The 20366-nt window shown below is 42.5% G+C and overlaps 2 protein-coding genes and 1 pseudogene across 4 annotated transcripts; all 3 read left to right on the plus strand.

Moving 5' to 3' along the window:
- Positions 1-1826: 1826 nt before the first annotated feature.
- On the plus strand, positions 1827-6124 carry LOC139564635 (protein c-ets-1-B-like). 2 transcript variants are annotated; one of them, XM_071384337.1, is made up of 8 exons: positions 1827-2195; positions 2406-2487; positions 3374-3487; positions 3669-3743; positions 3885-4085; positions 4351-4623; positions 4897-5015; positions 5162-6124. In XM_071384337.1, the coding sequence occupies exons 2-8, from the start codon at positions 2406-2408 to the stop codon at positions 5441-5443; spliced, it is 1146 nt and encodes a 381-aa protein (XP_071240438.1). In that variant the 5' UTR covers positions 1827-2195; the 3' UTR covers positions 5444-6124. The 2 variants fall into 2 exon arrangements, with proteins under 2 accessions (XP_071240438.1, XP_071240439.1); XM_071384338.1 differs by having other exon boundaries at positions 2058-2195; positions 3407-3487.
- A 175-nt stretch (positions 6125-6299) lies between these two features.
- On the plus strand, positions 6300-9303 carry LOC139564639 (apoptosis-associated speck-like protein containing a CARD). Of its 2 annotated transcripts, none has more exons than XM_071384340.1 (3): positions 6300-6674; positions 7055-7135; positions 8907-9303. In XM_071384340.1, the coding sequence occupies exons 1-3, from the start codon at positions 6410-6412 to the stop codon at positions 9167-9169; spliced, it is 609 nt and encodes a 202-aa protein (XP_071240441.1). In that variant the 5' UTR covers positions 6300-6409; the 3' UTR covers positions 9170-9303. The 2 variants fall into 2 exon arrangements, with proteins under 2 accessions (XP_071240441.1, XP_071240443.1); XM_071384342.1 differs by having other exon boundaries at positions 7067-7135.
- Positions 9304-9931: 628 nt separating this feature from the next.
- LOC139564638 (dnaJ homolog subfamily C member 28-like) lies at positions 9932-11211 on the plus strand (annotated as a pseudogene).
- Positions 11212-20366: the final 9155 nt, after the last annotated feature.

The raw sequence follows: 20366 nt of genomic DNA on the forward strand, positions 1-20366 counted from the left end.
TTGTTATCATTCAGCAATGTTTTGAGAAATATTTATTGCCATCATGCATTTTGAGGTGCACAAACACATTACATCATGTGTGTTCCAAGCAACATGTAATTTACAAATGAATGTAGGCCTATTTCTAATTTGTTCTTGGGCATTGTTGAGATAAATACATTCATTTGGCATTCAAAAGCCTGTTGCTTGCAACTTTCTAAACTTGAATAGCCTCACCATAATAACCATAGTGGTAATGAACATTGTATAGCCTTCCTGTAGTTTTTCTAAATATGACTCCGGAAATTGCAACTGATGTCAAAAAATCTGACCGCAAACTTGCACACTGTGATAAAAAGAACCTCCTTCCAAAGTAGGTTACAAAGTAAGACCATGTTCCCCTTAGCAAACAGATCACTAAATGTTCTGACAAATAACCATCTATCGTCGATGTAGGAAAGGGCATATTTTAAGGCCTTTACTTTTTTAGTCTGCAAGTCGGTCTATATATAGATGGAGACTATAGATATGGCTATAATATGATAGGCCCAATGCACTTCCTTGAGGTTGAATGTAAAAGGTGACTTTAAACAAATTCATAAAACATTGTTTTATTACTTAAGTTTTCAAAGTTAGACAATAGAAAATGTGAGTTTCTGTATTTCATTAGAAAAGATTTGTCTTTAATTATCAATTTCCATGGGTTTATCATGAAAGCTATCACACATTGCTTATGTCTCAATCTGGCTTTAACGCATGCATGGAGCAGCCCATACCTACTTTAGTTTGTCTATCACCATAATATATTCAGAAAATCGAAACTTTCTTTGGCCTTTTATGTAAAAATTAATTCAAATAAATAGCCCAGCTGAGATGATCCCAAGCCCTTTACAAGGCACAGCATTAATAGCCTACTAGTATGCCTAGATTTAGTATGCATTTTCTGTCGTATACATTTAAAAGTTTCCTCGTTTGTGGAAGGAAATAACGAAATATAGTTGAACTGTCCCTTCAGTCCACTGAACAATGTTTAGGACCATTTTTATTTATTAAGATCTATGAGATATTTTGATTAAGGTTATGGCATTGTTCAGCGTTGTAATATTCAGGAGTTTTTCATTGTGTCATTCAGTTGGTAAACCAGTTGAGTTGATGATGGACTCGTCATCATTAGGCCGGCACCGAGGTTGTGTAACTCGAACCCCCATGTGTCCTTGTCTGGAGGGGGGGGATTAGTCGGGACTAATCACGAGTCGTGTCTCCCACACCGTACACGACTTGGCAGCTCACTTTTCCAGATGTATTTTGTCTCTGCTGGGGAAAATTGCGGTGTTTGTTTATACAAGGCGCTTGTGTGGGCCTTATCTGCTCAGGCCACTCACACCGTGATTTCAGCGCTTCAGCATGTAGTTTACGGGCTATTGTTCTGTCGAATGGCTTCTAAAGATATGGCCGCCCACCTCATTATAACCAACTTGCAAGTTTTGATTTTTAAAACACCCTATCTGTCCTCCGCCCTGGCTGGCATGGGTTTATGCTTAGTCGACGCAGCCAAGCATAGAAAAAGGTAATGATTTCCATAGATTTTTTTAATGACTAAGTCAATAGCCAATTGATAGGAATACAGGCGTTTTGGTGTAGCCTATTGTGTAATCGCTATTGACCTAATTGGGGGAAAACATTTTCTCAGTACATTGGCTAGTTTTATATTGGCCTAATTTAAATAAAATAATTTGTAGATCAAGTTGTATTCCTATAAAATATATCTATGAATACACTAAAACTATCCATACATTATATGATCATGAATGGGTTGTCAATTTATCATGGGAGTAAGATAGCCAATTGGGCATGCAATGTTAATTAGATTTTGGGCGCTCAATTGACCATTTTATGATACATTTTTGTGAATGAGTGTGTGTCTGGCTGCCAAATCTGTGTTCGTGAGTCGTGGCTGACGTCACGGCCAGTTAAACAGCAGTTTTTTGGGACCGGGGAGTCACGAAGCAAGAGGACAAATTCCTTTGCACCGGGGAGCAGGCACGCCCCTCAAAGCTCCGCTGCTTTATAACGGGACTGGGCCGGGCAGAGGGAGACAACACAACTGTAACTCTGAACTCCAAGTGGAAGCAACTGTTCCCGTCAAATACGTGCTGGGATACCATCCTGAAATCCAACGAGAGAAACATAGACACCAGAGACTCTAAAATAAAAAGGTAGGATTTTGCCTCCTGCGATTTTAAGTTTGTTCATGTATGCAGCCTGCACGAACACTTAAATGTATTAATAATGCAATATATATTTACATTCAGATACCATTTTAAAGAAATCCGATTATACATATCAACCAAAGATGTAAAATTATATGAAAAAGATGTTCCACAATAAAATGGGCATGACATATGTATTCCACTTTTTCCACACAGATGGAGATGTACCAAGCTGGATATTATATGGAAGACTTCAGGACACAGGAAGTCCCTGCTGGTTTGGACTTTGCATCATATGGTAAGTCATGTTCTCATTGGATAACTTATTGATAAACACTGATCAATGTATCCGTTCAGATTGAACTACACCCCAAACCAAATAACTGCCACCAACGCCACTAGACTTATGATTAATCATCAACTTTATTAGTTATCATTGTACACTCTGAAAATAACTTTCAGAGTATCCACATTTTTCTATGATAAGATTTTGAGCTATGTTTCCTGTAGCTCTGTGTAGTAGTTGAAGGACAACGGAAATGTTTTTTGCATAGCTAGTATCTCATCAGCCCTGCCAGAAACTCAAAATGAGACCTTGACATCTGCTTCTTCTACCCAACCGAGGGCTGCGTCAGGAAAAGGGGTGCGTGTCCATGCACTGTTTGTAGGAATGTCAGTCTGACTGAGGGAGGTAGAGTGAGACGGGGTGGTCGGGTTAAAGACCCTCCCGCTCTCTTTCCCTAATCCTTTCCTCCAGACTTCCTTCTCCAACAGATTTAGAGCCCCTCTCCCCCCCCCTTCATCACTACTCTGTCACACTCCCTCCGCTGGCGTTTCCTCCTCTTTCCCTCTGTTTCCCCTTCTCCCTCCATTCAACTCAAATGGGTATGGTTGAGATTTTGTTCTGGGTGCTGCAGAATAGTTGTTGAATAGATATTAATGTATTATTATTACTATTATTAAACGTCAATAAGAATAATGAGTAATAGTAGTAGACCATAACATATTATTGCTTCAAGAATAGCAGTTAGACAGTCTTTAGAGATAAGCTTGTAGCCCCTTCATATCAATATAACTTATTACATTCTAAACCAATTCTATTTCTATTCCATTTTGAGTTCTGTTTAGATCTTTATGCGTTTTGACTCATCACCATCCTTCTCTTCTATCTCCGTGACCTCCAGACTACAGTGATGAAGACCTGTCTTTTCTATTAGACAGTAAAGGACCCGAGCAGCAACAGTATCCAGAGAGTTCTGTAGAGCCGCAGAAGAATCCACGTCCGTACCACAACAAAGGTACACCTATGAAGACTCTTACAGAGACTCTTTAACAACCACTTTATTTGACCACTCTGATAAGCATTCTGGGAAAATAAATAAATAAAGAAAATCACTGGATAGGCCTGTCAGTGACCATTGACTAACTTCCAATGTTGCTCACATGTTTTTATTGTTGACGTCTTTCATTCTTTTCTAGTAACCTCCAGTGACTCTGTCCTGTTCAACCTGGATTCATACCCAGAGTTTAACTGTTGGGCATCATACCCAAGTGGTGAGTGTCAGTCCCCTGTTCTCCAATCCATTTGTTTCTATTATTTTGAGAATGATTCTATTATCAACACCTGTTGTAGTATTAGAAATGAATGAATATTGATCATGATTGTTCATTACTTTTCTCTCTATCCATTATTAGATGGGCTGACTTTGGACCAGTCTCAAGCGGGGTTCCAGGATTCCACCCAGACGTACCACAGCCTTGTGCCCCTGTGTTCCCCAGCCCAGAATGGACAGTTCAGCCCGGGCTTGGAGGATGCCAGCACCAGCAACTCCTTCCTCCCTGGAAAAGGAACGAGCCACAGCGGGTCCCCCAGCACTGTCAGCCTGGACCACCTCAGTAAGAAAGACCACACACATGAGACATAATGCACAAAAAATGAAATTAACCAATGCAAGACCATTAGGCCTATTTGTGTTTAGAAACATATTGGCAGTTGTTTTTTTTGTAGGCTGTGTAATGTCTAATTCAAATAATTTTTCAAGCTGTCTGTTATTACCAGCTCTTCTTCGTTTATTTAACTTGTAAAAATAACCACACAGAAATCCATAGGCTATGATTACATGGATAATATATGCAATGTCTAACTCCTCCTCTTCCATAGGTGAAGCTGAACAAAGCTACACCCGTCACTCAGGTGAACAACTGTACGACTCAGAAGCACAGAAGACGTCACCCTCCTTCTGGCCAGACTACCCCTCTCCCAGCTACAGCGCATCCCTGCTGCCCCCTCACCACCCTCCATCTTGTTCCTCAACCCCTGGACCACAGCAGCCCTCAGAGCAATACTGCCCCCGTGTGGCCAAACGCAAAAGTATACACTCCCAAAGACCCGAGAGGGAAGGAGGACAAGTGATGGGAATGTCAGCTTATCCAGGTGAGACTAGTCTCTTGTCATGACTTATCATTACTACTGTTATACAAGTGTGTGTGTGTGTGTGTGAGAGAGCGTGGGTATTGTGTGTATATTGGAGCCTGATTGTGTGTTTGCTCTAGAATGTGCTTTTGTCATTACAGTGTCTTCTTTTAAATTGAAACAAATTCATAGTATATCTTAAGAGTAGCAGGCAAAAATAACTTTTGTTTGCAGTCTAGGGCTAAAGATAATGCATATGAAAAAAATTCAGAATTGTATTTTCTCTCTCTTCAGGATCAGGGCCCATCCAATTGTGGCAGTTCTTACTGGAGCTGCTTCTAGACTCCGCCTGCTGTACCTTCATCTGCTGGACAGGAGACGGTTGGGAGTTCAAGATGTCCGACCCAGCAGAGGTGAGTTTCTCTGCTGATTGTGAGCGATTTTAACCACTCGTACTAGGAGGAAAACCTGGAAACCAGCCCAGGATTGAGCAGTGGGAATATGCTATCAGGCGTTTGTGGTTATTTTTTAACAATCACCCCCTTTGTGTTTCATCCAGGTGGCCAAGCGCTGGGGCCAGTGTAAGAACAAGCCCAAGATGAACTACGAGAAGCTGAGCCGTGGCCTGCGCTACTACTACCACAAGAACATCATCCACAAAACGACGGGCAAGCGCTACGTCTACCGCTTCGTCTTGGACGTGCAGGGGATGCTGGGAAAGACGGCACAGGAGGTCCTGGCCAGCCTGAACATTTTACCCACGGGGACAGAGTCCTCCTGGCAAGGCCAGGGGGCACCAGTATCATCACCAGTGTCCAGCGAAGCATGGGCGTCGCAGTAGAAGGAGTGTACCAGCAGCACTGGTTCTCATTGGTGCTATTGTCTCTTGATAGTGTTATGGCTACATCACTAGAAATATGCTATGTAGAACAAGCATGCCTCTTTGACATGTAGAAAGGAATAACATCGGCTCTATTCATGGGATTTCTTTCTGCAACATTAGACAATGTTTGGTGTAACACTTATTACCAAGTGATACAGTAGTAGCCATAGCTGTGTGAAGTAGGCGTGTTGAGGTTGCTGCAGCACCCGCTGAAAAATCTGAATTAAAAAAAGTAAGTAGTAGCCTTCAATTTGATTTGGTTTTAGTGTATGACTTACCTCCTAATAACATCAGCAGAATAAGAGCTCAATGAAACTGTAAGCCCAGCTGTCTCCAATACTGATGTTCTTTATGGTAATGACATGGTTAGTGATGAACAACCCCAAGTACTTCTTGCCCCCTCTAAAATAATGGGTGCATGACACCCCTGATTAGCACCCATGCTGTTGAACAATGTTTGACATTAACTTTGACTGTGAGGATCTGTCTATTTTTATACTCTTACATATCTACCTCTTTTATTGATGACAAAATAAAGCTAAGAGGGACAATGCTTGTTCTGTTGAATATAAAATGTGTGATTTACATGATTTAGGGAACAATGTTTGTAAATAAACTGTACATAACTTGAAAATACTATTTACATTTTCTGTATTATTTCGAAAGGTATAAAACTAAAATGAGCAGGCAAAAATATATACAAATAATATAATAGATTCGTTAATATAAATTCTAAATGACATATTTGTAAAAATGTAATGGAGTAGGCTATTTTGTTTCTGCTGGAGTGTGCTGATGGACCTCCCCTCGGCCTATGACGTGTAACGGTGCGAATTGTACAGTATCTTGAAAAGACAGTCAGTAGCTTATTAGACAACAGAATAGAAGGCACGTAGCTTAATGTTACAAAACCTTGTGTAAAATATGTCGAAAACCGTTGGCGATATATTACTTGGAGTCCTTGATGACTTGGGAGAGGCTGAATTGAAGAAGTTCAGACGTAAACTCTGTGACCGTAAGCAGGAGCCAAAAGTTCGCAGGGGCATTGTTGAGAAAGCGGACCCAGTGGATTTGGTAGACATTCTGACCCGTACTTTCACTGAAGACGGCGCTTTGAATGTGGCTATAGAGGTCTTGGCGGCAATTAACTGCGAGGATGTCTCAAAGGAACTGACGGAATTCAAGAAATGTAAGTCGAATAAAGTAGGAGCCATGTCCATTGGACATTTAAAAATACATATCTTTGAAAGGTTTAAAAAAACACTTCAGTTAACCCAAAAGTATCCTAGAACAAAACTGTATTAGATCTAGGGCCTAAATAAATTACATTGAAATGTTCATAACGTAGGGAAGGAAAACTATAAGGAAGTTGACAGTTTTACTTTCACTTATGCGAGCATTCTATTTTGCTCTTCTGACCAGAATGATAGCATACAGTAGTATATATATCCATTTGCAAATCAAAATAGGCCTAATACATTCTACAATAAACACACATTTAGATGGCTTGCTGATTTATCTTTAGGCCTACTATTCATATTTGTGTCCGATTGGTGGCGTCTCATGAAGCCTATTTTACAGCTCAAGGATCTTGCGTAACATCGGGTGATAGAATGGCAAGTGCAACTGGACCAAAGAAGATGAACAAAGGTAAGCACTAAACCAGGTGTTACATAGCCTAATGTCTCAAATAGGATGACGTTATTAAAATGTACACTACCGTTCAACAGTTTGGGGTCACTCAGAAATGTCCTTGTTTTTGAAAGGAAATCTATTTTTGTCCATTAAAATAACATCATATTGATCAGAAATACAGTGTAGATAGTCATTTACAACATTAACAATGTCTATTGTAGCTGGAAACCGCTGATTTTTAGTGGAATATCTACATAGGAGTACAGAGGCCCATTATCAGCAACCATCCCTCCTGTGTTTCAATGACAAGCTGTGTTAGCTAATCCAAGTTTATCATTTGAAAAGGCTACTCCCTTGGTACAACTCCCGTCACAGAACAGCACAAATGGTCTCTAATCAGAATAGAAAGAGGAGTGGGATGCCCCAGTGCACAACTGAGCAAGAGGACAAGTACATTAGAGTGTCTGTTGAGGTCTGTTTCTCTAGTTTGAGAAACAGACCTCAAGTGGTAAGTCCTCAACTGGCAGCTTCATTAAATAGTGCCCGCAAAACACCAGTCTCAACGTCAACAGTGAAGAGGGGACTCCGGGATGCTGGCCTTGTAGGCAGAGTTGCGAATAAAAAGCCATATCTCAGACTGGCCAATAAAAATAAAAGATTAAGATGGGCAAAAGAACAGACACTGGACAGAGGAACTCTGCCTAGAAGGCCAGCATCCCGGAGTCCCCTCTTCACTGTTGACATTGAGACTGGTGTTTTGCGGGCACTATTTAATGAAGCTGCCAGTTGAGAACTTGTGAGGCGTCTGTTTCTCAAACTAGACACTAATGTACTTGTCCTCTTGCTCAGTCGTGCACCGGGCCTCACACTCCTCTTTCTATTCTGGTTAGAGCCAGTTTGTGCTGTTCTGTGAAGGGAGTAGTACACAGCGTTGTATGAGATCTTCAGTTTCTTGCCCGGAATAGCCTTCATTTCTCAGAACAAGAATAGACTGACGAGTTTCAGAAGAAAGTTTTGTTTCTGGCCATTTTGAGTCTATAATTGAACCCACAAATGCTGATGCTCCAGATAATCAACTTGTCTAAAGGCCAGGTTTATTGCTTCTTTAATCAGAACAGTTTTCAGCTGTGCTAACATAATTGCAAAATGGTTCTGATGATCAATAAGCCTTTTAAAATGACAAACTTGGATTAGCTGACATAGGAACGTGCCATTGGAACAGGAGTGATGGTTGCTGATAATGGGCCTCTGTACTCCTATGTAGATATTCCATTAAAAATCAGCAGTTTCAAGCTACAATAATCAATTACAATATTAATAACGTCTACACTGTATTTCTGATCAATTTGTTGTTATTTTAATGGACAAGAAATGTGCTTTTCTTTCATAAACAAGGACATTTCTAAGTGACCCCAAACTTTTGAAAAGTAGTGTATGTTTTACTGTAATTAGTGATGGTTTATGGGGAAACATTCAATACCCAAAGTATTTATCTTCATGAACAATCACAAAAGTCCTTCCTTTTAATTTCTTCTCCAACATTCTGTAGGTGCAACTGCTGCCCTCTAGAATCTTCAACAGCATTTTTTCACTTCCCATAGCCTATTTAATCCTGTATGAATTAGAAAAAGTGCCTCACGCCTATCCTCGAATTTTCACACCCTACACACATACACTCAACATTAAAGGTAGGGTGTAGAGATATAGGACCCTATCAAATACATAATCTATGCTTTGCATTCCATCACTGCCAAATGTCCCAAGCCATGTCCTATCTCTACCTCAGATAAACACTTTGTGGACCATCACCGGACAGCCCTGATCAACAGAGTGAGCCAGCTGGATCCCATATTGGATAGACTCCTGGACTGGGAAATCATCACCCCAAACACCTACAGTGACGTGAAGGCTAACAGAACCAACCAGAACAGGATGAGGGAGCTCTACGATGGTCCTCTGAAAGCATGTGGGCCCAAAGGCAAAGATATATTCTTAGATATCCTGATGGAGCTGGAGCCATTCCTAATCAGCGACCTGAAGGGGGAATAATGGAGATAGGGGCCATGCAATTTTTTTTTAAAGCAAGCGACGAATGTGATGATAATAATGCCCACTTTTACAGTACATTCTTAAATTGGAAAAATGAATTGTCTCCAAAGTTTGCAATAAATTAACACATTTTATATTGGCTGCTGATTTTTTCTTTTCATTAGCAAAACCTGTGTGGTGAATTCTGATCTAGCTTTTTTAAACTCAATAGAAAACATACGAATACATGTAGTAACATAGTGTTATGCAGCCTATACAAATTAGTGAACAATTATACGGCCATTTGAGAGTAAACGTCTGCTTAACGTAAGAGCCATTGACAGCCTGGTCCTAGATCTGTTTGTTCTGTCATTGTTTGCATAAGGAGCGGCAAGGACTGGCATGATGATGGCACAAACAGACTGGTACCCAGGAGTGTATTTTTTAGTCTCATTAGTTTCCATTAGACACTTTCAGGTAGGTCCCACATTCAGGTAGGTCCCTCCGTTTCGTTCTTTCTACTTTGTTTGCACCCGTCTTCTGTTTAGTTTCTTTTGGTTGCTAGCTAGTGATTACAGGCTAACATCCATATATGGCTGTCTGTAGACGTAGATGGCATAATGCCGCGTTCATGTGCTAGTCGGAAATAGGAAGCTGCATTTTCGACTTACTAACTGGTTGAGGTAGTCTGAACTAGGAAATGGACATGGTTAAGTGGTTATGGATTTCAGGCTAGACCGCTACCAACAAAATGTAAACAAAGAATCAAAAGCATCCTGTGACCTTTTCAAATGCATGATTTACATCCCTATGCTAATAATTAAGTGTGGGAACAAGTACAACAAGCAACATCGTGTTTGTCACTGTTGGGCAGGTGTGTGCCTCTGTCACCAGCAGAGATGAGTTACGCCATACAGCTGTTGATTTACCGTGGGGATATCTGTCATGGCTGTGCACTGCTCCCTCTGGCCTACCGGTTCCTTCTCCGCATGCTGAGTTCTGGTCCCTGTGTGAGCTGCAGCATTCAGGAGAGCTACCAGCTGCTACAGCTTGAGCTTCCAGATGAGGGAGAGAGTAGCCCTGCGCAGGTGAAGGAAGCCTATCTGCGCATGGCCAAGCTGTACCATCCAGACTCGGGCGCTGCTACGGGAGACGAGGCACTGTTTGCGCGGGTAGAGGCATACGGCGCCGTGCTGGCGCACCAGTCCCGGCTTCAGAGCTGTGGGGGTCCGATGGAAGGTGAAAGACGTGGCTCCTCAGCACTGCCACTACCTGAGCTACGAGGGCGTGGCCTCGGGGACGCCTAGCCAGCGCGAGCGCCAATACCGGCAGTTCCGAGTGGATTGGGCAGTGGAGCAGGTCCTCGACTACCTCCAGAAGGAGCATGAGAGTGGCTGCAGCCGAGGGGGCGCTGGTGGAGAGGGACGTCCGCCAGCTCAGCCGGCAGATCAAGGTCACGCAGGAGGCTGGTGGAAGACCTCATTCAGGAATCCATGTCCCGGGGAGACTTCCGCAACAAGTTTGAGCACAACCAGTACGACGACCCCATGACCCACAACCTCATCGACAACAATCCAGCCACCCTGGATTGTCATGCAGCGCGACATCAGAGAGGACATCGCGCAGATCCGAGAGAGACTGCTGCAGGGCCGGGCGCGGCTCACCGACCCCATGGGTCCCAGGGAGCATGCCCAGTTGTAGCAACTGTGTGGGGCGGTGGCGGAGGACCTTAAGAAACTCAATTAGACGTTGGATAACTTCAACCTGATTGCGCCCATGCAAATGGTCCACTTCAGTTTGGAGCACGAGATCGACCGCGCAGAGAAAGCAGCCATTCAAGGCAGACAGGAGAGGAAGAGAGAAAGAGTGAGGGAGTGGGAGGAGCAGAGAAGAGAAAGGGAGTGGGAGAAGATAAGATTAAAACATCACTCTTAGCAAGGTGGCCTGCTGGCATGGATGCAGAGTTTACTCAAATTGACAATGGACCATGAATGCAAAATGAGATAAAAGGATATTTCAAATCAAACTTTTATCTAAAGTCCATGTACACAGGTGTCAACACACATCGAAGAGGATGAGGCAGAGGTGTTGAATCATTTGTCTGTCATTTGCAGTGTTTTTGCTACATTGGGTTGATTACAGTAGCGTGTTATAACACACAGAAAACTAGAACAAGCCACTACTACAACACGGTTACTTGACCTTACTGTAACTCAACTGTGCTTTACAATAATGCTACACCGTGTCAGTGTCTGGACACAATGGTAATGGTATTAGACTACAATAATCCATTTAATGAAATACTTTGTCTGTTTATAAGCTAAGTGATTCTAATGACATTGATTTGTTTCTTTACTGAATGAAGGAATGAAAGCATAGAATACTCGATGTTCGTTATGAATGAGCAGTTTACTGAAACTGCTCTGAACTCAAATACGGGGAAACAGAAACCTCTGAAGATTTTTTTGCACACTTCCAGTCAGATGAAAAAATATTGAAGTAGGAGGTAAGCTTTCAGGTCAGTCAACCTCAGAGTCGATTGACCGAATGCTAAGCTACTATGAGTGGAAGTGTTCGGTGACTTCTTCCAGTTTTGCATTTTGCCTCCCGCAACTTCAATAGTCGATTATGGGTGTGCGGTAGATTCTGCCTATGAATGCATTGCAATAAAAGAGGTACTCTAACTCAATCTCACTTGTCATCGTGACTATAATATGTTATATTAGGATTGAGAACAACACTTATCTCCTCACTATCCATCCCAATCTATCCTGGAAGCTGCTCCAATGCAGCAGGGTTGCAGATGACCATGGGGATTTTCCAGTTGTCTCCAATACGTGTGTCTGCCCCGTGCAGTGCCTGTGTGACGGCCCGTGGAAGTGTGAGTCCTTTGGTCCAGTCGTGGGCAATGTACTGGTGATACGGATCGTGGGAGCTCTCTAGCTTCTTGGAGCTGATGTAGCTCAGCATGATACCAAACGTGAAGAAACTAAACATACCTACCATCAGTAGAACGTACACAAATCCCTGAACTTGAGCCTTAGGCATAGCTCTGCCCACTGGGAGAATGGCCTGCTGGGTAGTGTAGTTCTGAGGGAGTACTGGGACCGGTAAACCTGTGCCATTCAGACATGGCTGTAGGAAGGATAGCAGGAGAGTCTGCAGCTCTGTGCCGTTTAAGTGCAGCATTGCTGACCTCTGCTGTGGAAGGGAACTGCTGCTCTGTCAACTGATAAGGGAGGAGAGCCATGGTCAGTACACTCGCCCAATGAGGCACACACAAAAACACAAATTTCAGAAAGTAACAGACACCACAGCCAATTCGACACGAACACACGAATGCTGTGGACCTCACTTCTCTGGCTGTAGATAAGTAATTTCAGCTTCTGCCTCAGTTTCTGTTGACCTGCCTGAGAGAACTTGGTGTTACACATCTGAGACACAAGTGTAGGACAAATTAGCAATTGTAGAAGAAATATGTAAAATGAAGAGTGCAAATACCTTTGGAAGCTCAAGCTATTGTTGCTCAAAGGCGCTAGTAGAAGATGGTGACCTTTTAAATAGAGTACTCCGTTGATTGAGGTCTTCATAACCCATAAGGGTATAAACTGTAAGGTAATCTGGTTCCACCTACTCTTCCTCTCCAAGAACAAAGCAGCATTCAGACAAGAGGGAGAGTGGCGAGATTACGTTACAACAGGAGCAAATCACCTCCAAACGTCCTAGCTATCCTACTGCTTTGCCGTGTGTGCATGCATTACCTGGAGACTCACCTTCAGGGGCCTAAGCATTGCAGACGGAATGAACAACATAATTGTGTCAACTCTATTCTACATGATAAACACATCCCAGTTAGTAGACACCCAGGCATTCTGCACCTATGGAGTCCTTGGGATAATCTCATAATTTGCAGATAAAATATTGTTTGACTATGCCTTTAGATGTTTGGTGTAAGCCTATTGTATGTTTTTCTGTGACCTCTGGAATAACTGTATAATTTATCCTTATTGATTGTATTTTACTATTTCCGACTGCAATGAATATCAAGGTTGTCTAAATTCTCATCTGATAGCAGAGTTTGCCACTTGCTGGTCATTTTGGATTAGTTTGTGACAGAGGACCGCTGGCTGTGGCAAATGTTCAAGACAGAGACGTCCTTCAAACACAAAAGGAAAAGTCCGAGTTTGTGAGCACATTGGATTCGATTTTGCCTTGCTCCATATATGACAGTGTTTGTAAGCAGAATTTGAACTATGAAGAAATATAGTGGCAGGTCTAGACGATCACACTCAACACACCCACCTGCAAATCAACAGTCATTACATTCCTAAAACATGCTTAGGCAAGCCAAAGTATAGGTTGAGCATGTCAAATACATTTTTCCCCCATTGCTTTGGTACTATTTTCACAAGTATGTGATGAAATTTCACAACTCTGACTACATGACTCAAAACAGATCATCAAAAGGCAGGTATTATTTTTACATATATTTGACCATCACTTAATCCAACTGCGCTTAATGGTTAATCACTTAACCGTTTGGTAAAGATTACATTTTAAGCTTTTGTTAATGATGTATGGATTTTGAGAACTACAGATATAAAATGTACGCATGTAAAGTAGAAACATCTAAATTACATGTATGATACATGATAACCATACATAATAATGACAAGTCATTATTGCTAATTGATTTCACATAGGGTTAACCACAAGTGGTCACCATATAAAAGGGTGCGTGTCAACACTTGAAATTTCTTTCAACATGGAGCAGGATAGACAGCAAGGGAGAGGAATAAATCAGAGAGGTGGGCATGTGCCCCATCAAAGAGGTCAAAGAGGTGGGCATCAGAGAGATGGCAGGGAACTTTTGTCTAGTGAAGTCCGGGCCATCGTCGTTGACCATGTGGTAAACAGAGGCCTTACTATGGCAGAGGCTTACAGATTTGTTCACCCCAATCTGGAAAGAGCAACTCAATTCCATCATGAGAACATTTTGCCAAGAAACCAGTAGAGCTGTAGGATATGCACCATATCAAAATATAACTGCTATGGCTGACTTGCTTAAACAAATGTGGTTTCTACTGACAATTGAGATGTACAAACTATGGCATAAGGGAACGATGAGCGGATAACGATGAGGCATTCAGTAACTTCGATTAAGACATTAATGAGCGAGCTAAGACGGACATAGTCAATATAACTATGTGTTCAGCCCTTTTGAAATGTACAGCAACAGAATGCAGAACATGGGCTGCTCTTACAGTAGTCAGAACCGTAGGATTAAGGGGGCATATAAGCAGACAATGAAACCTCTAACAATATTAGATGACATTTCTCAAAAACAGATTATAGGCTACTTGTGCAGTACCACCGAGTTAGAACAGCAACGTTAGGTGAAATTAAGAAGTGAAAATTGACCAAATTATTTGTGAGGCACATGGGCTACTAACAGCTTACTACACAACATACACTTAGTATTACTTAATTAGCTACAGTATACATATCTCCCTTGCATATTACATCATTTATGCAGCAGCATACAAGACATTGGACTCACCTTGGCTTGTGATGTCACGCTCGTCGTAATGATTGAACCAAGGCGCAGCCTGCGTAGAGTTCCACATCTTTTAATTAATAGAAACTCACCAAACAAACCGTGCCGCTACTGGTGTGCACACAGGCAACTATCTGTAGACAAGATCCCACGAAACACAAAGGGGAAATGGCTGCCTAAATATGATCCCCAATCAGAGACAACGAAAAACAGCTGTCTCTGATTGGAAACCATACCAGGCCAACATAAACCATTAAACACCTAGATGACCCACCCTAGTCTCTATTACGCCCCAACCAACAGAGAATAAACAGCTCTCTATGGTCAGGGCGTGACATGTGATGTGCTCACGTAAACATGAAAGTGTCGCAGCGGTCCTTTGTCTGCAAATTTGTCATCAAAGTCTGGCATTATCTGGATTATTGGTGGGAACTCGAACAAAAAACACAGCCACTCCATTGAATAGCAGGCTAGTGGTTGCTTTGCAATGCTTGCAGTAGTTAGCCACTGATTCCTTCCAAACGACTCTGTAGGAATTTGCGATTTCCAACTTGTTGTCTATCTTTATGTCCAATGGCCGATGAGAACCGATACGTTTTATCTTTAATTTCTCTTCATTATTTCTCTTCATATGACAAGGATTTGGCAGTAGATTGCTAACTTGATTCATGATGATGACTTCTAGCTAAGACTTTGAAAGTAAGATGTTGACACGATCAGTTCAATCAAAGCTACTGTACATATAACGTGATTTGACGTCATTTAATCTGTGGCCAATGACCTTGAGCCTTCTTGGAAGGGCACTCGTAATATAACTCTATGGCAGGACCCAAAGGGCTGAAATTTTGGATGTCTACCCTTACTAAGGACTTAAACTTAGCGATGACGTAGTGTCCCCATGAGTGACAAAACACTGAGCGAATCACGGCGCAATGCTCCTATTTTTTGCTGGCTTGCCCCACCACCACAGAAAGCACTGAGCTAGACTGAAACACCTGCATATTGGAGCTGCCTTACTCAAGAAAACAAAAAATAGACCGTGTGTATGTGGCTTTATTAACTCAGTGATATATATTCTTTTACATTGTTTGCAAACTAATATGACATATTAATGCCAAAATAGCATGCAAAACAGGCAAGCCCCCACCAAAAAACAAACATATATATATACAGTTGAATTCAGTTTACATACACTTAGGTTGGAGTAATTAAAACTCGTTTTTCAACCACTTCACAAATTTCTTGTTAACAAACTATAGTTTTGGCAAGTCGGTTAGGACATCTACTTTGTGCATGACACAAGTAATTTTTCCAACAATTGTTTACAGACAGATTATTTCACTTATAATTCACTGTATCACAATTCTAGTGGGTCAGAAGTTTACATGCACTAAGTTGACTGTGCCTTTAAACAGCTTGGAAAATTACAGAAAAATGATGTCATGGCTTTAGAAACTTCTGATAGGCTAATTGACATCATTTGAGTCTATTGGAGGTGTACCCCTGAAGGCGAGATTACGTTACAACAGGAGCAAATCACCTCCAAACGTCCTAGCTATCCTACTGCTTTCCCGTGTGTGCGTGCATTACCTGGAGACTCACCTTCAGGGGCCTAACCATTGCAGACGGAATGAACAACATAATTGTGTCAACTCTATTCTACATGATAAACACATCCCAGTTAGTAGACACCCAGGCATTCTGCACCTATGGAGTCCTTGGGATAATCTCATAATTTGCAGATAAAATATTGTTTGACTATGCCTTTAGATGTTTGGTGTAAGCCTATTGTATGTTTTTCTGTGACCTCTGGAATAACTGTATAATTTATCCTTATTGATTGTATTTGACTATTTCCGACTGCAATGAATATCAAGGTTGTGTGGTCTAAATTCTCATCTGATAGCAGAGTTTGCCACTTGCTGGTCATTTTGGATTAGTTTGTGACAGAGGACCGCTGGCTGTGGCAAATGTTCAAGACAGAGACGTCCTTCAAACACAAAAGGAAAAGTCCGAGTTTGTGAGCACATTGGATTCGATTTTGCCTTGCTCCATATATGACAGTTCAAATTCTGCTTACAAACACTACGAAGAAATATAGTGGCAGGTCTAGACGATCACACTCAACACACCCACCTGCAAATCAACAGTCATTACATTCCTAAAACATGCTTAGGCAAGCCAAAGTATAGGTTGAGCATGTCAAATACGTTTTTTCCCCATTGCTTTGGTACTATTTTCACAAGTATGTGATGAAATTTCACAACTCTGACTACATGACTCAAAACAGATCATCAAAAGGCAGGTATTATTTTTACATATATTTGACCATCACTTAATCCAACTGCGCTTAATGGTTAATCACTTAACCGTTTGGTAAAGATTACATTTTAAGCTTTTGTTAATGATGTATGGATTTTGAGAACTACAGATATAAAATGTACGCATGTAAAGTAGAAACATCTAAATTACATGTATGATACATGATAACCATACATAATAATGACAAGTCATTATTGCTAATTGATTTCACATAGGGTTAACCACAAGTGGTCACCATATAAAAGGGTGCGTGTCAACACTTGAAATTTCTTTCAACATGGAGCAGGATAGACAGCAAGGGAGAGGAATAAATCAGAGAGGTGGGCATGTGCCCCATCAAAGAGGTCAAAGAGGTGGGCATCAGAGAGATGGCAGGGAACTTTTGTCTAGTGAAGTCCGGGCCATTGTCATTGACCATGTGGTAAACAGAGGCCTTACTATGGCAGAGGCTGACAGATTTGTTCACCCCAATCTGGAAAGAGCAACTCTGTTTGTGGACTTCAAGAAACAGCAGAGGGAGCACCCCCCTATCCACATCGACGGGACAGCAGTGGAGAAGGTGGAAAGTTTTAAGTTCCTCAGCGAACACATCACGGACAAACTGAAATGGTCCACCCACACAGACAGCGTGGTGAAGAAGGCGCAGCAGTGCCTCAACCTAAAATCCAAACTTTTACAAATGCACAATTGAGAGCATCCTGTCGGGCTGTATCACCGCCTTGTACGGCAACTGCACCGTCATCAACTGCAAGGCTCTCCAGAGGGTGGTGCGGTCTGCACAACGCATGACTGGGGGCAAACTACCTGCCCTCCAGGACACCTACAGCACCCGATGTCACAGGAAAGCCAAAAAGATCATCAGGGACAACAACCACCCGAGCCACTGCCTGTTCACCCCGCTACCGTCCAGAAGGCGAGGTCAGTACAGGTACATCAAAGCTGGGACCGAGACTGAAAAACAGCTTCTATCTCAAGGCCATCAGACTGTTAAACAGCCATCACTGACACAGAGAGGCTGCTACCTACATACAGACTCCGAATCATTGGCCACTTTAATAAACGAATGCCACTTTAATAATGTTTACATATCTTGCATTACTCATCTCATATGTATAGAAACTCAGCAAAAAAAGAAACGTCCCTTTTTCAGGACACTGTCTTTCAAAGATAATTCATAAAAATCCAAATAACTTCACAGATCTTCATTGTAAAGGGTTTAAGCACTGTTTCACATGCTTGTTCAATGAACTATAAACAAATAATGAACACGCACCTGTGGAACGGTCGTTAAGATACTAACAGCTTACAGACGGTAGGCAATTAAGGTCACAGTTATGAAAACTTAGGACACTAAAGAGGCCTTTCTACTGACTCTGAAAAACACCAAAAGAAAGATGCCCACGGTCCCTGCTCATCTGTGTGAAGCTTGGTGCAAGGAGGCATGAGGACTGCAGATGTGGCCAGGGCAATAAATTGCAATGTCCGTCCTGTGAGATGCCTAAGACAGCGCTACAGGGAGACATGACGGACAGCTGATCATCCTCGCAGTGGCAGACCACGTGTAACAACACCTGCACAGGATCGGTACATCCGCACATCACACCTGCGGGAGAGGTACAGGATGGCAACAACAACTGCCCGAGTCCATCTGGTGCAGTCCATGAGGAGGAGATGCACTGCAGTACTTAATGCAGCTGGTGGCCACATCAGATACTGACTGTTACTTTTCATTTTGAAAAGCTCCCGATTGGCTAGGAGAGGAGAGGGAGTGCTATGCAGAGATCATGTGTACTTTACTGTATACATTCATTTCATTTCTATAGAGCACATGTAAAGTTCAAGGTGAATCGGAATTATTTTAAGTAGCTGGTTAATGGCCTCATTTTTTAAATTGGTAGGGATGAGGAAGTAAGAAAAGGAAATGTGGATATTTAACAGTATTTTGGGATTCATCCTATTGTCACATAAATGTGTGTTACATAAGAGACATCGTTTTTTTACTAAGAGGGAAAAGAGTCTAGATATGCAGCGTGGTCAGATTGACTGAAAAACATGAAGGAAGAACTTCAGGACTTTGTCACATACACAACAAAGACCATTAAAGAGAGATTGATTTAAAAAGCAAGAGATAGTAGAAACATTGTTCACTGGGAGGGATCCCCATTACCTTCGGCCACCACAGTAAGCTCCATCTCCTTTTCCACTGTGATATATTCATTATCCAATGGGAGGTATGATCGTGGACTTCAGGATGATCGTGGACTTCAGGAAACAGCAGAGTGAGCGGCCCCCTATCCACATCGACGGGACAGTAGTGGAGAAGGTGGAAAGTTTTAAGTTCCTCGGCGTACACATCACGGACAAACTGAAATGGTCCAATTAACTGTCAATTAACTTCTGGGCAACATCCTGACTGATGGCAGCCCATTCTTGCATAATCAATGCTTGGAGTTTGTCAGAATCCTGTGAGATGCCTAAGACAGCGCTACAGGGAGACATGACGGACAGCTGATCATCCTCGCAGTGGCAGACCACGTGTAACAACACCTGCACAGGATCGGTACATCCGCACATCACACCTGCGGGAGAGGTACAGGATGGCAACAACAACTGCCCGAGTTACACCAGGAATGCACAATCCCTCCATCAGTGCTCAGACTGTCCGCAATAGGCTGAGAGAGTCTGGACTGAGGGCTTGTAGGCCTGTTGTAAGGCAAGTCCTCACCAGAGATCACCAGCAACAACATCACCTATGGGCACAAACCCACGTTGCAGACAGGACTAGCAAAAAGTGTTCTTCACTGACGAGTCACGGTTTTGTCTCACCAGGGGTGATGATCAGATTCGCGTTTATCGTCGAAGGAATGAGCGTTACACCGAGGCCTGTACTCTGGAGCGGGATCGATTTGGAGATAGAGGGTCCGTCATGGTCTGTAGTGGTGTGTCACAGCATCATCTTACTGAGCTTGTTGTCATTGCAGGCAATCTCAACACTGTGCGTTACAGGGAAGATATCCTCCTCCCTCATGTGGTACCCTTCCTGCAGGTTCATCCTGACATGACCCTCCAGCATGACAATGCCACCAGCCATACTGCTTGTTCTGTGTGTGATTTCCTACAAGACAGGAATGTCAGTGTTCTGCCATGGCCAGCGAAGAGCCCGGATCTCAATCCCATTGAGCACGTCTGGGACCTGTTGGATCAGAGGGTGAGGGCTAGGGCCATTCCCCCCAGAAATGTCCGGGAACTTGCAGGTGCCTTGGTGGAAGAGTGGGGTAACATCTCACAGCAATAACTGGCAAATCTGGTGCAGTCCATGAGGAGGAGATGCACTGCAGT

Source organism: Salvelinus alpinus, chromosome 35, assembly GCF_045679555.1.
Source record: "Salvelinus alpinus chromosome 35, SLU_Salpinus.1, whole genome shotgun sequence".
NCBI classification, from domain to species: Eukaryota; Metazoa; Chordata; class Actinopteri; order Salmoniformes; family Salmonidae; genus Salvelinus; species Salvelinus alpinus.